Source organism: Nothobranchius furzeri, chromosome 3 (assembly GCF_043380555.1).
Source record: "Nothobranchius furzeri strain GRZ-AD chromosome 3, NfurGRZ-RIMD1, whole genome shotgun sequence".
Lineage (NCBI taxonomy): Eukaryota > Metazoa > Chordata > Actinopteri > Cyprinodontiformes > Nothobranchiidae > Nothobranchius > Nothobranchius furzeri.
In genome coordinates, this window is record NC_091743.1 from 66,624,493 (window position 1) to 66,645,978 (window position 21,486).

General features: G+C 42.1%; 1 protein-coding gene across 7 annotated transcripts in view; it reads right to left on the reverse strand.

Annotated features, from left to right (window-relative positions):
• Positions 1-21,486, reverse strand: part of cadpsb (Ca2+-dependent activator protein for secretion b) — a 113,120-nt gene that overhangs the window by 74,893 nt on the left and 16,741 nt on the right. For all 7 annotated transcript variants that reach the window (XM_015958882.3, XM_054730702.2, XM_015958880.3 and 4 more), the window contains exons 2-3: positions 14,951-15,064; positions 11,140-11,472 (exon numbers count right to left, since the gene is read on the reverse strand). In XM_015958882.3, coding sequence (XP_015814368.1) covers positions 11,140-11,472; positions 14,951-15,064 — 447 coding nt within the window. The remainder of the gene's footprint in view (positions 1-11,139; positions 11,473-14,950; positions 15,065-21,486) is intronic.

Below are 21,486 nucleotides of genomic sequence, written 5' to 3' on the forward strand. Positions count from 1 at the left end.
TTCCCAGGGAGAGCAGTAAAGACAGCAAGGGAAGGAGAGTTATGTCTGACACCAGCACCCCAGAGTCCACTATTATCTACCAGCAATCTCAACATATGTCGTCAACAATAAAGTATTACTGGTCTGGTATCGAGGGATGTATCTCCAGGATACTCATTCAATTGTATAGTGTCTAATGCTGCGGCTAACACGTTAGCTGTTGTGTGTAACTGCAACAGTCACAGGGTGAGATGAAAACTGGGAGCTAAAATTTATGGACATAAAGTCATGCAAAGGGGACGTGCTGGAATGGGGTTTCCATTTTTCCAGTACTTAAGAGCGCAGCTTTGAATCTAATCCTCAAGACAGTTTCACAGCAATTCACACCTCCAGGCATGTGATCAAAACATTTCACGTGCACACCAGACCAACAAAGGCCCTAACAACCCTCAGAAGGGAGGAGAGATAGCTCGTGTTAAAAAGGCCCGGCTGCCTTCTAAAAGCTTGTAACTGCACTTTTCTGTTTAAATCACTCGTTTTTAAACACATTTGTGTGATACCCTTATGTGGTTTATCATATTATAGGTTTAAAGATATATATTTTATTTAAGCAAGAAGGTCCTGTCTCCAATTATAAAACACTTGGGTTTCCAGTTTTGGGGTAACTGCAGTTTTTATAGTTCACCAGTAGAGGGAGTTCTTCCCAAGGTGAGTCCAGGGTGTGGTTGTCTGCTCGGAGCTCAGACAAGAACCTGCCTGCCGACAGACAACATCGCATGAGTCTTTCTTTTGGTTCTTTGCTCAAATACAGGTCAGTATCATGAGTATTTTAGACTCGGCTGCACTCACACGGTTTTCAAAACTCCTTTTAAGTTGTATGTGGTAATTTGTATGTACAGAAATATAAGTTTGAGGTTGTGAAAGAATATGGATTGTGTGCTGCATAATTGAAGGAAATTTAGCATGAGTGTGTATTGGGTAAAGATGGCGGACCTCCGTGTATTTAATTTAGTTACAACGTGGCTCCAGGATCAGTGTTACTTTAATAATTAGATCTTTATTGAAAGTATTATATGTTGATAGGGTTCTGTGTGTTTTTCAAATGTGTCCTTATAGAAAGTGGTTATTAACATAGATGCTGTAACGAGATGTTATGTGTTTTTGGAATATTGTTTAATTGTTGAATGAGCAGGTAAAATAGCATTTGATGTGCTTCATGTGTAGCTTGTGTTCAGAGCTACAAAAGAACAGAGTTAAGTGAATTACTCTAGTCTAAAAGAAAAAGGAATTTATCTGGAGAGACATTTTATTTTCTTTAGAAAAACAAGTGTTGGGATATTAACATTGGAATGGTTGTATGTTTAGGAAGGAAAATTGTGAAATGGAACAAAATGGAAAATTAGTGATTTTCTGTTAATAAACAGACAAGAACCGGCCTGCCGACAGACAACATCGCATGAGTCTTTCTTTTGGTTCTTTGCTCAAATACAGATCCTTCAAAGGCCTGTAACAAATTTTGGTGGCCCGTACGGGGATCGGCATACCACGAGAGATGATGCTGATCCCATAACCAGTGAACCCGGAGGTGACATCACAGATGAGGGCGAGCGACAGACGTGCCACTGAGGGAGCCACGGGTCCGCAGGTAGTGTAGGGACCACGGCTGAAGAAGTGACGTGCTGCTTGCTTGAGCTTACGGTACTGTGAGGAGTCGCTAACCAAAGAACACAATGGCAAATGCAGAAAGGCGAAATATAACCTGGAAGATCAAAAAGAGTCTTCAGGAGCTGACAGCAGAGGAACTTTTTCAGGTTGCCACAAACATCACACCAGTACCAGAGCTTGATGCTACAGACATTAAACTGGGTGATGAGGAGAGTTGTTTTGATTACATTTATTTTTATTTGAGTTGTAAAACCCTAGTTGAATCAGAGGATCAGGGACTGTCACATTTATTGTTGCTTAAAGATGTGATTAATGATCTCATTGAGAATCGTGTGTCTGGTGTATCTGGAAAGGTGTCAGAGAGCGAGGTTGTCCGTGAAACTGCCCTTCCATCATCTTCTGCTTTACAACAGAGTACTGTAATTAATGGAGCCCCATTACCTGGGAGTTCTGTTGACACAAGTTTATCTGAGTATGAGAGGTTGAGTGCAAACTATGAAGCCTTGGGTAGAACCCTAGCTGAGTTAAAACCTACTAATACAGTACACACAAACCAGAGTAGAGAAGGGCATGCACACACTCACACCTCATCTAAAGACACTTCCCACTCCAAGCTTGATCACGTGGTTTCCCTAAAAGACCTGCCATTTCTGCAACGAAGGGAGTTTAAAGTACACGGGGGTCAAATTGGAGACAACACCGCTGACATCAGTTACCATGGGCTGTGTAAGCAGATAGATGAGGGGCTTCAGTCCAAGCACACAGAGGGAGAGATCATCCAGGGTGTGCTTCGTATCATCAAACCAGGACAATTTAAGGACATGCTGATCAGTAAAGATGACTTGACTGTCCGAGAGCTGAAGAGCCTGCTACGATCACACTTGAGTGAAAAGAGTGGAAGTGAGTTATTTCAGGAGTTGATGAGCACAAAGCAACATGAGCATGAGTCCCCCCAACAATTTCTGTACAGACTGATTGGACTGAAACAAAAAGTCATGTTTGCTTCGAGACAAGACAATATGGATATTGAGTATGAGCCACGAACAATCCAAAATGTGTTCCTGCGCACTATTCATCAGGGTCTTCTCCCAAAGTACAGTGACATTCGAAATGATCTGAAATCACTATTGTCTGACAATACTGTCTCAGATGAAGCACTAATAAGAAAAGTTAATAAAATGTCCAGTGAAGAGAGTGAGAGACAAAGAAGGCTGGGACATTCAACTCGCCAGAAGGTGACTCATGCCCACATGGTCCAACTTGACACTGAGAAGAACGCAGGAAAAGATGACAGTAAGGTGAAGTGCAAAAACAAGGTCATAGAAGAACTAAGTGATAAAGTGGAAACTCTAATGAAAGTGGTGGAGTCTCTCACAGCCAGGCAGACAGCTGAGCCCCCTGGCCAGTGCATGTGCCCAAAGCAAAGAGCCAGGAAAGTAATGAGTCCACCAGGTTGCCTTAACTGCATTGAAAGAGGAGACAGCTCTTGCAGCCATTGCTTCATTTGTGGTGAAGCAGGTCACAGGGCCGTTGGATGTCTTAAGCGCAGACAAACAAAAAACAGTCGCCAGCTCTCTGGTACTGTACAGTCAGTTCCTGAACACAGACAGCCATGCTCAAACTCATCAAACACGCACCCAGATGAACTCGCCCATGTTAAAAGTAACCATGTGACTCCACCACTGAGGAACAAAGACATTGAAACAGGAGATCGAATTGCTCAGTTGGTGGGGAAGAAATGTAAGATCAAGTGTTACATCCACAGTTATGCAGTGGATTGTTTGCTTGATACCGGTGCCCAGGTGAGTCTTCTAGATCATGAGTGGGTAAAAACATTTCTCCCTGACCACCGGCTTCGACCACTTTCTGAACTAGTCGGAGATAAGGCTCTGAGTGTGCTAGCAATTAATGGTCAGTCGTTGCCTTATGATGGCTGGGTGGGGGTGATGGTTAGCCTTCCCGAGAACAGTGATCCCAACTTAACAGTTCAGGTCCCATTCTTGGTGAGCAGGGTGCCCCTGGATTGTCCACTACTTGGGTTCAATGTGATTGAACAGCTGATACAGGGCCCAGAAGAGAACAAAAACCTTATACCCACTATAGTAGGCCTCCTTCGCAGAGCAATGGATCTCCAGGATGACAAAGCCACAGCACTGGTAAATTTTATCCAGACCAGACTTTCTGTTGGAAATGAATATCGTCAAGGGTTGCTGAAAGTAGGACTGCAAAAGGTAGTAATCCCAGCTGGCCAGATCCGACATGTGAAATGCAAAATGCCCCCTTCGGTTAACCCCTCCGACCGACTGGTGTTATTTGAACCAAATGATAGCAACCCCACATTACAACAGCTAGATGTTGGGAGTAGTCTGCTTGAAGTTTGTGCCGCAAAAACCCCATTTGTTCAAGTTCCCATTGCCAATCACAACAGACATGATTTGACCCTGGTCCACAAAACAGCTCTGGGCACTGTTGAGCCAATACTAAGTGTCATCCAGACTGACACAACACAACACCAGGAACCAAAAGTGTCAGCAGGGGCACACCAGGACAGTGATGGGATGGTGGATATGGAATGGGAGCCTCCAGTTGATTTAACACACCTGACAGAGGATCAGCAAAATATTGTAAAAAAGATGCTGAAAGAAGAATCGGGAGCCTTTGCACGAGATGAGAATGACATGGGATGTATTCCGAGTTTGGAGATGACAATAACACTCAAAGATAGCACTCCAGTCCAAAAATCATATACCTCTATCCCCAAACCCCTCTATAAAGAAGTAAAGGAGTATATTGAGGACCTTCTGGCTAGAGGATGGATTGTAAAGTCACATTCTTCGTACTCTGCCCCCGTGGTATGTGTCAGGAAGAAGGACGGATCCCTGCGACTTTGTATTGATTATCGCCTGCTTAATCAACGCACAGTCCCAGACCGTCACCCCTTGCCCAGAATACAGGACCTCATTGATACTTTGGGAGGGTATAGCTGGTTCTCCATACTTGATCAGGGGAAAGCTTACCACCAGGGGTTCATTGCTGAAGGATCTCGTCATCTCACTGCATTCATCACCCCCTGGGGCCTTTATGAGTGGGTGCGAATCCCCTTTGGATTGACCAATGCCCCGGCCTCATTTCAGCGCAGCATGGAAGAGATGTTGTCACCTCTGCGGGATGAGTACTGCATCCCTTATTTAGATGACATTTTATGTTACGCTAAGACCTTTGAGGATCATGTTGAAGGACTGAGAAAAGTGCTAAGAGCCTTGCAGAGCCACGGAGTTAAGCTCCGTCCCACCAAGTGTGACTTGTTCAAGCAAGAGGTGCGATATGTAGGTCGCTTGGTCTCCGCAGAGGGAGTCCGCATTGACCCAAAAGATCTTGAAGCGGTGTTTGCTCTGAAAAAAGAAACACCTGCTACAGTTGGTGACGTGAGGAGAATAGCTGGGTTTTTGAGTTACTATCGCTCCTATATCCAAGATTTTTCAAGGATAGCCAAACCTATCTATGAGCTCCTGCAGCCAAAGAAAAGCAAAGAGGAGCGGTCCCAAGAACAGCCTGGCCAACAGAAAAGGAGAGGGGCCCAGTTGTCATCTAAAACACCAGTGGTATGGGCTGATGAACATCAGGAGGTCTTGTGTAGGCTCCTTGACATGCTGGTGAAACCGCCCATTCTAGCCTACCCTGACTTTGAGCTCCCTTTTGTGCTTCATACTGATGCCTCCGATAAAGGACTGGGTGCAGTCCTCTACCAAAGACAAAATGGGAAACTCAGGGTAATAGGCTATGGCTCAAGGACGCTCACCCCTGCTGAAAAGAACTATCGGCTGCACTCAGGCAAGTTAGAGTTTCTCGCACTCAAGTGGGCTGTCTGCGAGAAATTTCGGGATTATTTGTTTTATGCCCCATATTTTACCATCTACACGGACAATAATCCCTTAACTTATGTCATGACTACTGCCAAACTGAATGCAGTTGGCTACAGATGGGTGGGAGAATTGTCAGATTTCAGGTTTGAGATCCGTTACAGACCGGGTAAGGTGAATGTTGATGCAGACACTTTGTCCCGACGCCCCCTGGATATTGACGGATATGTGGCTGTCTGTACAAAAGAGCTCTCCAGAGAAGCTGTTGCGGCTGTATGGGAAGGCTGTGGAGCAGGTCAGCGTGATGATGTTGCCTGGGTCGCTGTGTTAACACTAGCACAAGGTTCTCAGCTTGAACCAAGCTGCAGGAACATCATCCAATCCATTGATCTCAAAGAACTACAAAAGGCTCAACGAGAAGATCCAGTGATTGGTGACATCCTGAGAATGAAAGAATCGGGGCTACCACTCACAGAGGATGTGAAAAGGGAGATGAAAGGCACTGCAAAGAAAGTGATGCATGAGTGGACAAAGCTACATGTGGAAAATGGGATTCTATATCGCACAAGAGCAGAAAGCCGCCAGCTAGTCTTGCCAAGCAGCTTCAAGTCACTAGTTCTGAAGCACTTGCACGATGACATGGGCCATGTTGGGACCGAAAGAGTTCTCAATCTGGCCAGACTAAGGTTTTACTGGCCTTATATGCGGCGAGACATTGAAGCTTACGTCACACGGCAGTGCCCATGCATCAAACAAAAGAAGCCGGCTACACATATCAGAGCCCCTATGTCAAGTATAACATCTAGCTCACCTATGGAGCTTGTGTCCATCGATTTCTTGCATTTAGAGTCAAGCCAAGGAGGATACCAGTACATTCTGGTGGTGGTCGACCACTTCACCAGGTATGCCCAGGCCTATCCAACCCGTAACAAAAGTGGTAAAACGGCAGCAGAGCGAATCTTTAATGATTTCATTCCCAGGTTCGGGTATCCCATGAAGCTACACCATGATCAGGGGCGTGAATTTGAAAATGAGCTCTTCTGGAATTTACAAAAGCTGGCTGGAGTTGGACGCTCACGCACAACCCCCTACCACCCTCAGGGTAACCCGGCGGAGCGATTCAATCGCACGGTGTTGCAGATGATGAGAACTCTTGGACAAGAGAAAAAGGAAAGATGGAAAGAGTTCCTCCCACAGATCATCCACGCGTACAACTGTACCCGGCATGAAGCAACGGGGTATTCTCCCTTTTTCTTGCTCTTTGGCAGACACCCAAGATTACCTGTGGATGTTTTATTCAGGATGGGCTCTAGTGATGAGCCTCAAACAGCAAGAGGCTATGCAGAGAAATGGGCAGAACGGATGAGCGAGGCCTACAGAATTGCCTCAGAGAACAGCAAAAAATCGAGTGATCGTGGCAAAAAGTATTATGACCAACACCTGAAGGGAGTGATATTACAGCCTGGAGATCGAGTGCTGGTGCGTAACCTGACTGAAAGGGGTGGCCCTGGGAAGTTGAGGTCATACTGGGAAAATACCATTTATGTGGTGAAAGAACAGATCAGTGACAGCCCAGTTTACCGGGTCATTGCCGAGACAAATGGAAACAAGTCAAGGGTTCTGCACCGTAACCTACTGCATCTTGTTAATGAGCTTCCTGTGGACTTGCCTGCAGCAGCCAAGGATGCCAAGCCGTCAGCTGCGAGAAGGAAGAGCGTGTGTTTAACTCCAAGAGATGCAGTTTTCCAACCTAGCAGTGAATCTGGCTCTGATGAAGAAGAGAGTTCTTATTATGAGCTGAGATATAACTTAAGGAGTCACAGTGCCGACACTGACCAGCCAACCCATGAACCTAGCCATGTTCTCGTAAGGAACCCAGCTCCCATAGAGTCAAACCAGTCAGTGAGCCAGGGGTCACACCAGAGGGAGTGGGGACAGTTGTTCAGGGAAAGGCAAGAGGAGGCCACAAGGGAAATGGAAAGGGGACCAGACACCGACCATGAAGAGGAAAGACAGGACAGAGGAGAGGAGACTGAAGTTACAGCGATGCCATATGTAGATGACAGTGAACCGACTCCCTCAGAGGGGACTCTCCCTGTATCCGACCCACCATCTGCTGCTAATGAAACAATGCTGAGACGTTCTACAAGAGAACGGCGGCCAGCTTCACTATTCACCTACAATACACTAGGCCAGCCTGTTATTTCCACACATCCACAAGTAAGCTGTACTGATGTATCCATGTCATCTGGTCCGCCTGGCTATATTCTTTCACCCAATCCCTTCCCTATATCCCCTATGCCAGTCTTTTATCATAGTCCACCACCCTACCTTCCCTTTCAGTACATTTGGCCAGGACACTATCCTCAACCACTTTACCAGCATTACTAACTGACGATAGTGTGTTGATTTGTATGTATTAATAGTTAGAATTTGTGTGTGAGATGGAGGTCAGAAGGTCAGGAGCCCTTTTATTTTTTTGTGGGGGAGTGTGTGATACCCTTATGTGGTTTATCATATTATAGGTTTAAAGATATATATTTTATTTAAGCAAGAAGGTCCTGTCTCCAATTATAAAACACTTGGGTTTCCAGTTTTGGGGTAACTGCAGTTTTTATAGTTCACCAGTAGAGGGAGTTCTTCCCAAGGTGAGTCCAGGGTGTGGTTGTCTGCTCGGAGCTCAGACAAGAACCTGCCTGCCGACAGACAACATCGCATGAGTCTTTCTTTTGGTTCTTTGCTCAAATACAGGTCAGTATCATGAGTATTTTAGACTCGGCTGCACTCACACGGTTTTCAAAACTCCTTTTAAGTTGTATGTGGTAATTTGTATGTACAGAAATATAAGTTTGAGGTTGTGAAAGAATATGGATTGTGTGCTGCATAATTGAAGGAAATTTAGCATGAGTGTGTATTGGGTAAAGATGGCGGACCTCCGTGTATTTAATTTAGTTACAACGTGGCTCCAGGATCAGTGTTACTTTAATAATTAGATCTTTATTGAAAGTATTATATGTTGATAGGGTTCTGTGTGTTTTTCAAATGTGTCCTTATAGAAAGTGGTTATTAACATAGATGCTGTAACGAGATGTTATGTGTTTTTGGAATATTGTTTAATTGTTGAATGAGCAGGTAAAATAGCATTTGATGTGCTTCATGTGTAGCTTGTGTTCAGAGCTACAAAAGAACAGAGTTAAGTGAATTACTCTAGTCTAAAAGAAAAAGGAATTTATCTGGAGAGACATTTTATTTTCTTTAGAAAAACAAGTGTTGGGATATTAACATTGGAATGGTTGTATGTTTAGGAAGGAAAATTGTGAAATGGAACAAAATGGAAAATTAGTGATTTTCTGTTAATAAACAGACAAGAACCGGCCTGCCGACAGACAACATCGCATGAGTCTTTCTTTTGGTTCTTTGCTCAAATACAGATCCTTCAAAGGCCTGTAACATTTGCAGTAGTCTCTAGCAGGGATGTTCCAATCATGTTTATCTGCTCCTGATCCGAGTCATTTGATTTTAACTCATTCACTGACATTAATGACTTAAGTCGTGATGTGAAATCCAACCGCTCGCTGACATTGACGGCTAGAGTTGTGAATGGTGCGGGCTTGGAAACGAGCTACCACACCTTGAGAGTAAACACCACGGCTCTAAAGCTGACCAGCACCCATGTGTGTCACACGTCACGTGATCAGGAAGCAGATAATCCATGAATTAGAAGTTCGTTTTGGGAAAAAAGCAAGGCGCTAACCGGAAAAGCTTCTGCAGCTCACGCTTCGACAACGAATTGTGAAAGAACGTAAAAAGCTAGAAACACACTCATTCTTCCTGATGTAAGAATGAGTCTACTCTGTCTTTTGGTAGTTTCGGTGTTTACATGGTCATTGAGCACAATGTTCAGTGATATTCAAAACACAGTAAAAATGCTCAAAAACGTTGGCAGTTGTAGGCTTTTAGAGTTTAAAAAACAGCTGGCGGTGAATGAGTTAAGAATCTGCAGATGCTGAGTCCCGATCTGATATTTTAGAAATGCATTTTAAAAAAAGAAAACACACTAAAGTTTGTGGGCGACGGTGGCACAGGAGTTAAGTGCTCGCCCCGTAATCGGAAGGTTGCAGGTTCGAGCCCCACTCAGTCTGTAGCTCTCGTTGTGTCCTTGGGAAAGACACTTAACCCACCTTGCCTGCTGGTGGTGGTCAGAGGGACCGGTGGCGCCAGTGCTCGGCAGCCTCGCCTCTGTCAGTGTGCCCCAGGGCAGCTGTGGCTACATCGTAGCTCATCCCCACCAGTGTGTGAATGTGTGTGTGAATGGGTGAATGACTGATTGTGTTGTAAAGCGCCTTGGGGGGTTCCATGACTCTAGAAGGCGCTATATCAAATACAGGCCATTTACTAAAGTTGTCCTTTTTTTAAAATCATTTATGCATTTCTTTCTTTCTGTATTTATGTAATTTCTTTAGTTAATCTGCCACAAAACATCACTTGTTCAGGAAGTACATTAATAAGAAATGTGTTAATATTAATAATTAATGTAAAGTAACATTGTCGCTCATATTTCAAACTATTTACTCAGTGTGAGGCTGTTCTAAGTGATGCGCATGCCTATAACACTCCCTTTGCTGTCTGTTTAGAAATATATCCAAAATCCAGACATTTTCCATCTCTTGAGGTGACGAGGATGCGCTGCATTAGCCTGTTAGCTAACAGCTACATGTTATGGTGTGTGAATTCCCGAGCTGCCATAAATTGTGGGTCTTTACGGCGTTGTTGTCTGTGAAACAAAGAATACTGATGTAGAGGAACTTGTTGAATTGAACACTAAGCTATTGTTGTTTCATTTGAAAATCTTTCTCAGGATGAATTTAGAAGTAATGTTTGTTGTTTTAAATGGTTAATTTCAACTCCCATCCACCCGATTGATTCCAATCTGTTGAAAATCACATCAGATCGGAGCATCCCTAGTCTCTAGTATAAACGAATGCCATGTGAGTCAATCTCTCTGGGGAGAAAAGTTCTCAAGCTCCTGTTTCAGGAGGTAGAGCCAGAGGGGTGGGGAGCAGCAAACAGCAGGACGTAGAGTCTTATTTCCTGATATTCAAACATCTCGCCTCTGATTTGCTAACAGCAACATGACTCTACCCCTGATTCCATTTGCTTTGGAACATTGATGTTTTATTTCTACAAATGTCACATGGAGTTTTGCTGTGTTGTGGAGTTGCCGATGCGAAGGGTTAGCTTAAACTAGCCGAGGCATGCTCTGCGCTCTCCTGAATGCTAAATCAACAACAGCCTTCCCTGCTGCGAGCTAAGATGACCGAGCCTATGAATGCTAATTTTCAGAGTGATGTAGGTCTGTGTGGCTTTTCTAACCCGAGCATTTCTCTCTCTATTTTCTATCAATGGCTAATGCAGCAAATAGGAGAGGGAAACTATTTTTATGTTTGGCCTTCATCTCATATTTCAGAAATAACAACTAAAAAACTGTTTGTCAGTGAACTTGGTCTTTAAACTTTGAAAATCTAATAAAACCTGCTTGGACTAAAGTAAAGAGGGAGTTTCTACAACATGACTTTGACAAGAGGATGAAAGTGAAACTGACCAGCATGTGTCACGCTCAGGTTCAACAACTTACCTGACAGGCTTGATAAAGCAGCTGGTGCTCAAACTTCTTGATGCCGAGGATGTTCTGAAACATCTCGTATAACTGGTCCTTGCTGAGGATCAGCTCAGAAGCAGCGCTGGCGGTCATGCGTTGCTGTGCCTTCCGTGGATCCTCATCACCGCGGTAGATGGTGTCAAATTTGGCCATCCAGGAGCTGAGCACCGTCTCCTTGCTGAGACCATCGATCTCTGGGAGGCTTCTCACGCGCTTCTCAATGTGCCTCTTGAACACTTCCCTGAAGTCGCTGGCCGAGAAGCCGCCGCTCTGGACCATCTTAGCAACGCGGTCACTCTTTAGAAACACCTGCAATGTGAATTTAATAGAATTGCTTACCTTTTGTAAGGAAACACCACAAGAAAAAAAAATGCTTTAGAGGTTTTGGATTCCTTATGACAGTTAGAAAGAAAACATCCAAAACTGAACAATTATGCAAAATAATGGAAATTTAGATCATTTCTGATTTGCATTTTAAAAGATAATCAGAAAGCAAATCAAACAATCTAAATTAAAGCGATCAGCTGCAACATGACAGAAACTGTGAAAGTTTCCTTTGGACACGTGTACGTCGCTGTGATTTAGCAGGAGGCAGAACGCCTTTGGTAACAGCAAGCTAACACGGACGGAATCAGAAAAACAAAAATACTCGCCGCATCAAGGGAAGCAACCATCCAAGCTGACAGCATTTGTCACACTGACAGTCACATTTTGTTCTTAGCTTCCATTTTGGCTCCAAAGCAGAAGCTTTTTAAACATCACAGCACACTCGTGGATTGCTGTTTGTCTTTTGTTCACGTTTTGGTGAAAAGAGACTAAGGTGTGGTGAAGAGAATGATTTCCTTGTTCTCTTGCAGACAATGTCTTTAAGGCAAGACATTGATTAAAAGTAAACAAACCTGTTTGTTCGTACAGTGCGCATTTTGTTTATTTAAAACAGTGTCATGAATGAATTGTTCTGAGGTTTAGTTAGCACATTTAATTGATGTAAACTGTAAAATATATTGTTTTTAATTAGGAATCATTCGAGTTTTGAAACCTGGTAGTGTGCAAATCTCCTTACAAGTTCTATAAACACAAATACATACTGTACATAAAACAAAACTGATAATTATTTTTGAGTCTTATGTTTATTTTAATTGACTTTTTAAATGACTGGTGATTCATAATTAAGGATATAAACTTATCATCAGCTGATATCGGCATCGATATGTGATATCAGTGATTATCTGCATCGGTTTACTCCTTTAATAACACAACCATGACTCACCATGCACATACAGTCCCGATCAAAAGTATGAGAGCACTTGAAAAATGACCAAAGATCTAATTTGGCACTGTTAGATGTTAACAAGGTTTCAAGAAGAGCTTCACCTTGCAACAAGAAGAAATGGGACTGAGATAAAATATTTTTCTGCATGGATTTTATTCACTGAAACAGGCTGTTTTACAGCTTATCAAAAGTTTAAGGCTTCACCGTTATTGTTGATCACTTCAAAAATTCATTGCGATGTGCTTGATGCTGGCATTTCCACGAGATGAGCGGGAGCATTTCTCCAAGTGGTGAAGACGGACACACAAAGGGATCAGAAAATGTTTTGTCTCACTCTCGTTGAAGCTCCACTTGGAACCTTGTTAAAGCTGCTATAGCGAATCTGCAAAGAAGCTTGGTTCGAACGCAAACAAGGTCATGGAAAACTCACCCCTCCCCTCAAGTGACACTAGTCACTGTTTTCTATGTCCAAACGTCTTTTATTGTCCGTGACTTCAAATGCTGCTTTTCTTTTTGGGACGCTAGTTTGTCCTAAAGTTGAAGCGGTAGCAGCCGGCTGTTGCTCCTTTGTTGCTGAGCGGAGAACCTCTCACACCAGTGGTGTTCTGTAGCTAAATACGTGAGTGTGTAAGGATTGGAGGACTCAGGGAAGTGCAGGGATTTGATGAGACCAACAACTGGATGGTCTAATTGTGGGTTTAGAAACGTGTTGTTGGACAAGGTTATTAGACAAATGCAAGAGAACCACTTTATTAAGTAACTCACCACAGAAATATTCTGAGGAAGCTACAACAAGACATGTGCCACATAGTGGCTGGAATCAGTAAGCGTTTCAAAACTGCTATGGCAAATCTGCTAAATAAGCTAGCTTTAAACATTATTTCATGCCTCTTAACATATTAATGGTGTTGAAGAATAAAAAATAAATAAAATAATAAAGTGGTTCTCTTACATTTGTCTAAAAACCTCAGCCAAAAACACGATTCAGACCGAAAACAACGATTGGACCAGTCTCACTGGATGACCGTGCTTCTGCACTTCCCCGGGTCCTCCACTCAGTACACACTGGTGTATTTAGCAACAGAACACCTCTGGTGTGAGAAGTTCTCCGATCAATAATATCAGAGAAGAAGAAACAGCTGGACAAACTATCAGAGTCCTAAAAAGAAAAACACCATTAGAAGTCACGGACAACAAAAGTCTTTTGGACTTAGAATACGGCGACTGGTGTTTAGCACTATCTCGTTTCCTCCGGCATTGCAGGCTCCGATATAAGGGGGGCGTGGTCTACAGAAGATATCTGACGAAAGGGGTGAGAGTTCTGTGACTGTGTTTAAAAGCTAGCTTGTTTTGCAGACATGCCAAAGCAGTTTAAAGCCCTCAAACAACATTTCAAATACACACTTGAGATGAATGTTTCTTGGTTTTGTCATTCTTTTCTTGCTACTCTATATTCAGATAACATATTTTGCAGTACATTTAACTGTAAGTATTTGTTTAAGGCTTAAAAGTCCCCGTTAGTGTGAAACTATACATAATTCTGCCATCCAACTCATCTCTTCCCTTCTGAGGAAACGTTTGCAGATGATGATACATTTTATATTTAAATGCTTACATGACTTAGACTTATAGGAAGCACTAAATGTTTTATATTGGTTTTTCAATATGAGAAGTAGTGGCAGCAATAGTTCACAGGCCGTTCCCTGTGGACTGTGTTTAAGGGTGGGCTATATGGATTGGAAGACTTGTTACTTTGAGCCTTTTATTAGGAACTATACTTTACTGCACACAGCTCCTTATATTTTATTCATGTTTTTATAGTTTTTGGTGGGAAGTAATAGAGCCCATAGACAGAAGCCAGGTGTTTTCTACTCAAATTATGTTTTTGATTCAAAATAAGCATTTTTCACAGATAAAAGATAATGACAAAACTCGTTTTATTTCTCTCAGCTAGTCTCAGGTTTTATTAGAACATTGCCCTGCTTAGCAGCCCTATGCTGCAGGCATCATTAACTTAGAAAATACATACATGTGTGACCTGATTTCAATCCACTTTTCTGACATTCACTTTTTTTTTTTTTTTGCTGTTAACAAATCAAATTTAATGCTAGTTTCTTCTGCTCATGGCATGGTGATAATGACTTTTTTGCAGATTGAATTGTGAGGCTGGAAAAAAAATGACTGTGTCAACCACATGCTCTGACTCATAATCTGTGCAGTGAAAAGCTTCCACCACCATTTCACCACTCAGCTCTCTGCATTCAGGCATTTTGGCATGGAAAGGCACAACGACTGAGCAGTGCTTTTGGATTTTATAGAATTATTTAAAACTGTGCAAAGATGGAATCAAGAGACTGTCATCAATACAGTATGTAGCAGCAGCTGCTTTTCATTACTGAGTTCAGGATTCAAATGTAAAAAAAAATGGCGTGTACCAAAAATGAAAAAAGCAAACAAACAGTAAGTCAGATTCTAAAGCTTAAAGAAAGATTTGTGTTACGTGGTAGTTTTTACCTCAGAGTAACTCTGCACAGCGTTGATGAAAGCCTCATCAGCTACAATTTGTGTGTCTCCGTTGAGGAAAGCCTGGAAGCGGTCCTTGGTCTGCTGAAGCTGCTGCTTGGTTATCTTTGAGGAAGAAGAACAGAAAAAAAAATGTGAAAACATGCTCATGTTGTTTAAACAAAATATATAAAATCCTATTCAGGGTCTCAGACAATATCTGCAGCTCTTCATGACCAAACACCAAGAACTCACCCTTTTTATCCCTCTGTGTTTCCTATAGGTTTACCTTTGCATTTAATGTTAGACAGAAATCATCCAGGATTTGAATAATGAGGTCCTCTAAAATCCTCGTGTGCCTCAGGCTGCAATACAGTATAAAGTTCAGGAACCTCATTTCAGCAGATTACATCCCTAGACTCGCGCTCTCTGGCTGTGACTACATATGAGAAAAGGTGAAACTTATTTTTTCTGTCTTTTCCATCTTGAATCCTCCTATAGCCTTTTATCGTGGGGACCAGTCACATGGTCCTTTGTGCGGGTGCTCATGGACTAAACCTTTCACTGGCTGAAAACTGCCTTGTGGATAACCTCCTCAACCCCAACATGAACCAAGCAATCCAACAACCTACATAAGTGACATTCAATTGAAAAGCGCTCTGCCGGGCATTTTAGTTCATGGTCCAACGCAGCTAAAACAATCCACAACTAGAGGAGATGCCACCCGAATGTCACCCAGCTGAACACCTTCAGGCCTCAGCTGTAGTCTGACTTCCTGTCCATGAGACCTGCCCTCGCGAGTGGTGACAGAAAACTCGCCAATAAGCAAATATTTTCCTTACACTTGTGTGTTTGTTGCATAGACAAATAAGATAGGTTTGTTGCTGTAAATGTCCTCCAACCCAGTCCGGAGGGCTGACGAGCAAAGGTTAGCCCTAAGCGTCACATCTTTTTTACATACAGTACTCCTGACAATAATGAAATGTTTTTTGCAGTTTGGTTTAATTTTACACACTTGGTTCTGGTTCTGTCAGGTTACAAAATGAGATGCCTTGTTTTCAAAATCACTGACTTTAGACACACTTTGTCTCACTGCAAGATATAAAGTCAATAGTTGTTTTTCATAGATGCCAAAACCTTTTTCCTGAAATCTAAAAAAATAAACTAACCAATCAGCTATTAAAAAAATAAAAAATTACTAAACATCAAATTTAGAAAATGGTTTCAAATTAAGACCAGAACTCTATTCCTGTGAGTATTTATGCATCAGGCACATTCGTATAGCTCCATATTATACAATCGTTGTCAGGCTGCTGACAAAAAATTGACAGAAATGTGATCATTTTAGGACTTTTATTGTGAAAACTTTTGCACTGCGATTCAATATATCACTACTCGTGTTCAGAACAAACATTTCGACTGAAAGAATAGGGAAGGCATACATAGCCTGCAGTCCACTCCTGCAGCTGTGCATGCAGGTTCTCCTGTAAACCTACTAAATGGATTGCACCCCTTATTTTTACATTGTGCATTTCCTTCTGACATTTGCTGTAAAATAAGCCTAATTTGATGTGAGACTGTGTCCACAGTGACCCTGATAGAAAAATTTGGTTTTCTCTGTGAATTTTATATTAAAGCAGTGTTTTTTTTTAATTCCAGTCCTCAGGAACCCCTGTCCTGCGTGTTTTCCATTTCTGTTTCATCACACCTGATTTAAATGTTTGCATTGCCTCCTCAGGAGGACATCAAGTGCTGCAGATGCCTGCAGGGATACATGGTGTTTGAAAAGGCAACATGGAAAACATGTAGAGCATGGGAAACACTGTATTAAAGGCACACTTGGCAATTTTTTTCTTGCTTTTAGCACCCCCTAGTGTCCATTATTATCTGTGGTCAAAGCAAAAGTGAAACTTATTTAAGTGTAGCAGGTGCTGGCCCAGCACTCTGAAGTTGCAAATGCAGTATTCTGGCCACAGAGGGCAGTAGGAGCAAGCCCCCACAATGCGGGTGAAAAATTGAAGCAAACGCGGAAATGAAAAAAATTGCAGTTCCACGCTCATCCACTAGGGGCTGGTGTCAGAAGCGAGCAAATCCTCATTGACTCCCATGTTAAAAATACCAATTTCACAGCAGAAATAAACATGTTTACAGCCTGGTTCCAAAACATGTTTTTGGTTTAAATTATCTAGTTTACACTCATGACAACTCTGAGGGGGTGAATTTTTTTCTCACTCTTCTGTTTCAATGTATTAAAAGCCTAAAATTCTGTATAATTAATGGGCATCAGACCCACGTGACCGCAGAGCTAGCTTCGGGGAAAGGCCTCAGTTTGAGCCTCGGCCTCGCCTGAAAACTGTTCGGTCAGTTTCAGTCTCTCAACTTAGACCATTAGTTGTAGCATTTGTGCGTTCTTTTTTGGATATTATTTGTACAATTGTTGGACAAAATGACTTGCTGTGGCATTATTTGCATTAATAGAGTGTCCAAGGATTCTCCACTTCATTTTTTTCGGTTAGTAAATTTATATTTATGTATTTTAGGTCACTGCCGAGCTGAGCTTAGATTTTAACATGTACCGTTTAACCATGAAATTTAAATGTAATAGGGTAAAACCCAGTGCATTTAACATAATGCTGCACTTTAGAAAATGGGTTGAAATATAACATGATGGTGGAGCTGGGTTCCGACTATCAGCTTGTGGAGCTCTCGGGAGACCGATGTTTTCCACCCGTTCTCCCCTCCCCGCAGCTCGGCGCATCTCTGTCTGATCGCGGCTCCTGACTGCTGCGCGGGCTGCCGGCTTGTGGAGCTCTGGGATGGAAACCTTTCCACCCGGTTCTCCCCAGCGGCAGCTCTGCGCATCTCAGATCGCAGCGGCGCTTGTCTGCTGTGCGGCTGCCGGCTTGTGGAGCTCTCGGGAGACCTCTGTGTTCCACCCGGTTTTACCCAGTGGTCAGCCCGGCGTATCTCTGACTCAGAAGCTCTGGTGTTGTGCACAGTTGACTCTGGTTGTAGCTAGGTTGCTACCTCCGTTAGCTTAGCTCCCACCTCCGCGTTAGCTTTGGGTTAGCTTCAGGTTAGCTTGTAGCTAGTTTGACCGGGTGTCGTCAGTTGATCCCAGCCTTACAGCCCCACCCTCAGCTCCTCCTCTCTTCCCTTTTGTGGAATTGTCTGGGCTTGACGGAACCTGTGACACGGTCAAAATGGCGGTGGTGGCCACCTCCCATTTTTCTTCCAAAACGTGCTATTGGAGCCTCTGGAAACCCATTGTCCAATATTTATATGTCGATGGGTAGGAGTCAGAGTGACATTTCATTAACCTTGTAGGGTCATTTTAGCGCATACTGGCTCAAGAAAATTATTTAAAAATGGGAAAAAGTTACAAAGTATCCCATATTTTTAACAATTTTTTAAATCTTTTTTACACATAAATATTTTGCTTTTGTGAAGCGCCTTGTGATTTGTATCTTGAGTGGCACCATAAAAGATTGTTTTCTTGATTGGTTGATTTTCTTTCTTTCTTTTAAATAATAAAGTGAGCTCTGCCTGTTTGTGCCATGTTCTTTTATCTGTGTTCTACCATGCACACAAGTCTGCAGAGTCTTGGTTTGATTTTATGCATGGCTAGGGGGTCATTCACCTATCAATCAACTTAACTAAACCTAACAAATGTCTTTTATCTCACAGTTCAAACTGGTGTATGTATCCACCAAGCATCGGGAGCTGCTGGCTGCGTGTCTCTGTGCATTCAGCAGTACATTATAAGTGAGTGACAGACTTCAGTGTAGGAGTGAGATGGAAAAATACCACATATCATGTGCCTGTGAGGCAATCTCACCACCATCTGCGTGTCCATCACACGACCCCAACCCTGCTTTGATGATGCCCAGAAAACAAGGGTCAAGCAAAATAGCATTTTACATGAGAAAGCAAAGTGATAACATGCAAAATATCTCAGAAGTGTGAACAAAATATCATGCACACACAAGAGGTCAATCATGACTTGACCTTTTTTACTACTGTTGTAAAAACTATATTGACTGAAGCTCACAGGATCACAAATCATTGCACTGAATCATCACAGCTGACTCCATGTGGTGTAATGGACAGGGAGAAACGCCAGTCATATCAGTATAACACAAAGATGCAGAAGTTCCACTTAAAATAGACTTCTCCTTCAAAAGAGGCATGTTAGGACTTTTTTCTTAAGTTACACATGAACTATGGTCTATACAAAGCATGTTTATAAAGTCATTGCACTAAAACCCTCTCACATGAAAGGATCTCTGCAGTTTTATTTTTGACAGTTTCATCTCCTTCCAGAATGGCCCTTTCAGAGCTCTGTCCTTTAGGAAAACCAGCTAGAGCTGGCCACGTTCACCCATCACTCGCTCTGGCTGCTATAAGCTAAGAAGCTCCAAAGTTTAGGAGGGGCTCAGAGTAGAGCTGCTGGTTGGTGGCTTTATTCTATTTTCCCTGTTTGTGACATCACAACTGGGGACTTTTTGAAACTGCTTGCTTGAGGCACATTATTCCTAAACCCAAACACTGACAGAAACAGATGGACAGGTTTGGAGTGTTTATAGAGGCAGCAGAGACCCACATGGCTGCACAAAAAAATGCAAAAGGTACGTTTTCATAATATGTCTGTTGTTAAGCTGCATTTTCATAATTACTGGATTTAACGCAAACAGAAATATGGATCACACCTGCAACGCTGTTTAAAGATCATCCTGAGGCAACAAATGCTAATATTACCACCAACATGTAGATCAGTCTGGTCTAAAGGGAACACACTTTTTTTTCTTTTGGCCATTTCTGAAAACAAGCTTGAGGAGAAAAACTTCACACACATATTGTAATATATTTCACATGTATGGATTCGTTATAATAGTTCTAAAATATACAGCATCCTAATGATATTTCCCTGTGAAGGGAATAAAAAGGCAGGAATAATATATTGTTCTTTGCAAAGTGCTGAAATGCACTTGCAGACAGTATGTATGATTAATGTGTAACAAAAAGAGAACCATTACTCACGATGGTTTCTTGGAGACAACCTCAAATGATTTCACACATTGTGTACCATTTAAACAGCACATTTCAAAACAGAGGCATGAACTCTGAATGGATTTTCATTATATATTAATACTCAGCTGTAATCAGCGCTGAAACAATAAACCAATAAATCATCTAACAGACTATTTCATTCTAACTAAAGCCCAAGGCTTACATTAATGTAATAAATGAAAACAGAACTTTCAGAATGTTTTAAACTAATACTTCTGACTGAACCAACTACACTCTAAGAAACAAAAATGTACTAGTATATGCCAAACTAGTTCCATAAAATCCAATTGTTTAGGGATGTGGTTTACTCGTTAATCAATACATTTGCAATGGTCTACAGTAGGCATGAATGCCTTACAAGCCATATTTGGGGGTAAAAAAGCTCAGATGCACCTGTTTCAGGAAATACAAGTCAGCTATAGGAGAAAGTAACTTCAGACGGCAGGATTTAGAGTCTTATTTCCTGGTATTTGAACATATCTCCTTTGATTGGCTAAAAGCAATGTGACTCTACCACTGACTGTGCTCCATAAGTGACATAAGCCTGAAGGAGTTCTGCCATGTGGTGGAGTTGCTATTGCTAACAGTTAGCTTCTACTAGCCGAGACGTTCTCTGCTGTTTCCTGGACAACAACAGCCTTCCTTGTCACGAGTCAAGATGGGAGTCCATGAATGTTAAGCGACAGTGTGACGTAGATCTGTCAGGATGTTCAAATACGTCTATTTTCTATCAGAAGCTAATGTGTGAAACACTCAGGGATTACAATCAGAAATAATCATTTACAAATGTTTTATCAATGAACCACACCATTAAAACAGCAAAAGGCAGTTATCCCCATTTCTGAATTTTTTTTTTTAGAAATTTGTAAAATTGATAGTCTCACCCTGCACTGCAGGGGTCCTCAGATGAATTTGTTGAAGGACCAGAGTTTTTTCCAGCAGACACAATGAGGGTCAGATGGTCTTCTACAATAAAGTAGTTTATTAATTTAATAATATTTAAAATAACATTTTCTGCCTGTAGATGGTGCGTTCTGAGAAAAAAACACTCCAGATTTCTGCTTTAAATGCAGTGTAACAGACATTGATTTATATTTATGTCAAAAGTAAGTGTATATTACTCTCTACTTAGTGGAAGCAGTTGACGTAAATTCAGCATTTTGTTCGTAGAGTGTAGTGATAGAAAATATAAAAGTCTGCAGTTTTTTGTTACCATGACTTTAGCTCATTCACACATCCAGTAAAATAAAAGCAATGGAATATCACCGTCTCACACTGACACAACACTTTTGTGTTTTACCTGCTCGCTTCACTATCAAAGGTCAAAGTTATTAATAGGCTGAATTCTGCTGACAGCTTCTCTGATTTTAAATGACAACACAGTGAGCTGCATCAAACCAGGTGAACTCGGGAAACTTCCCCAACAAAGCACACTTTACATGTATTAAGCATTTATGAATTTCACCTTGAAAGCTTTT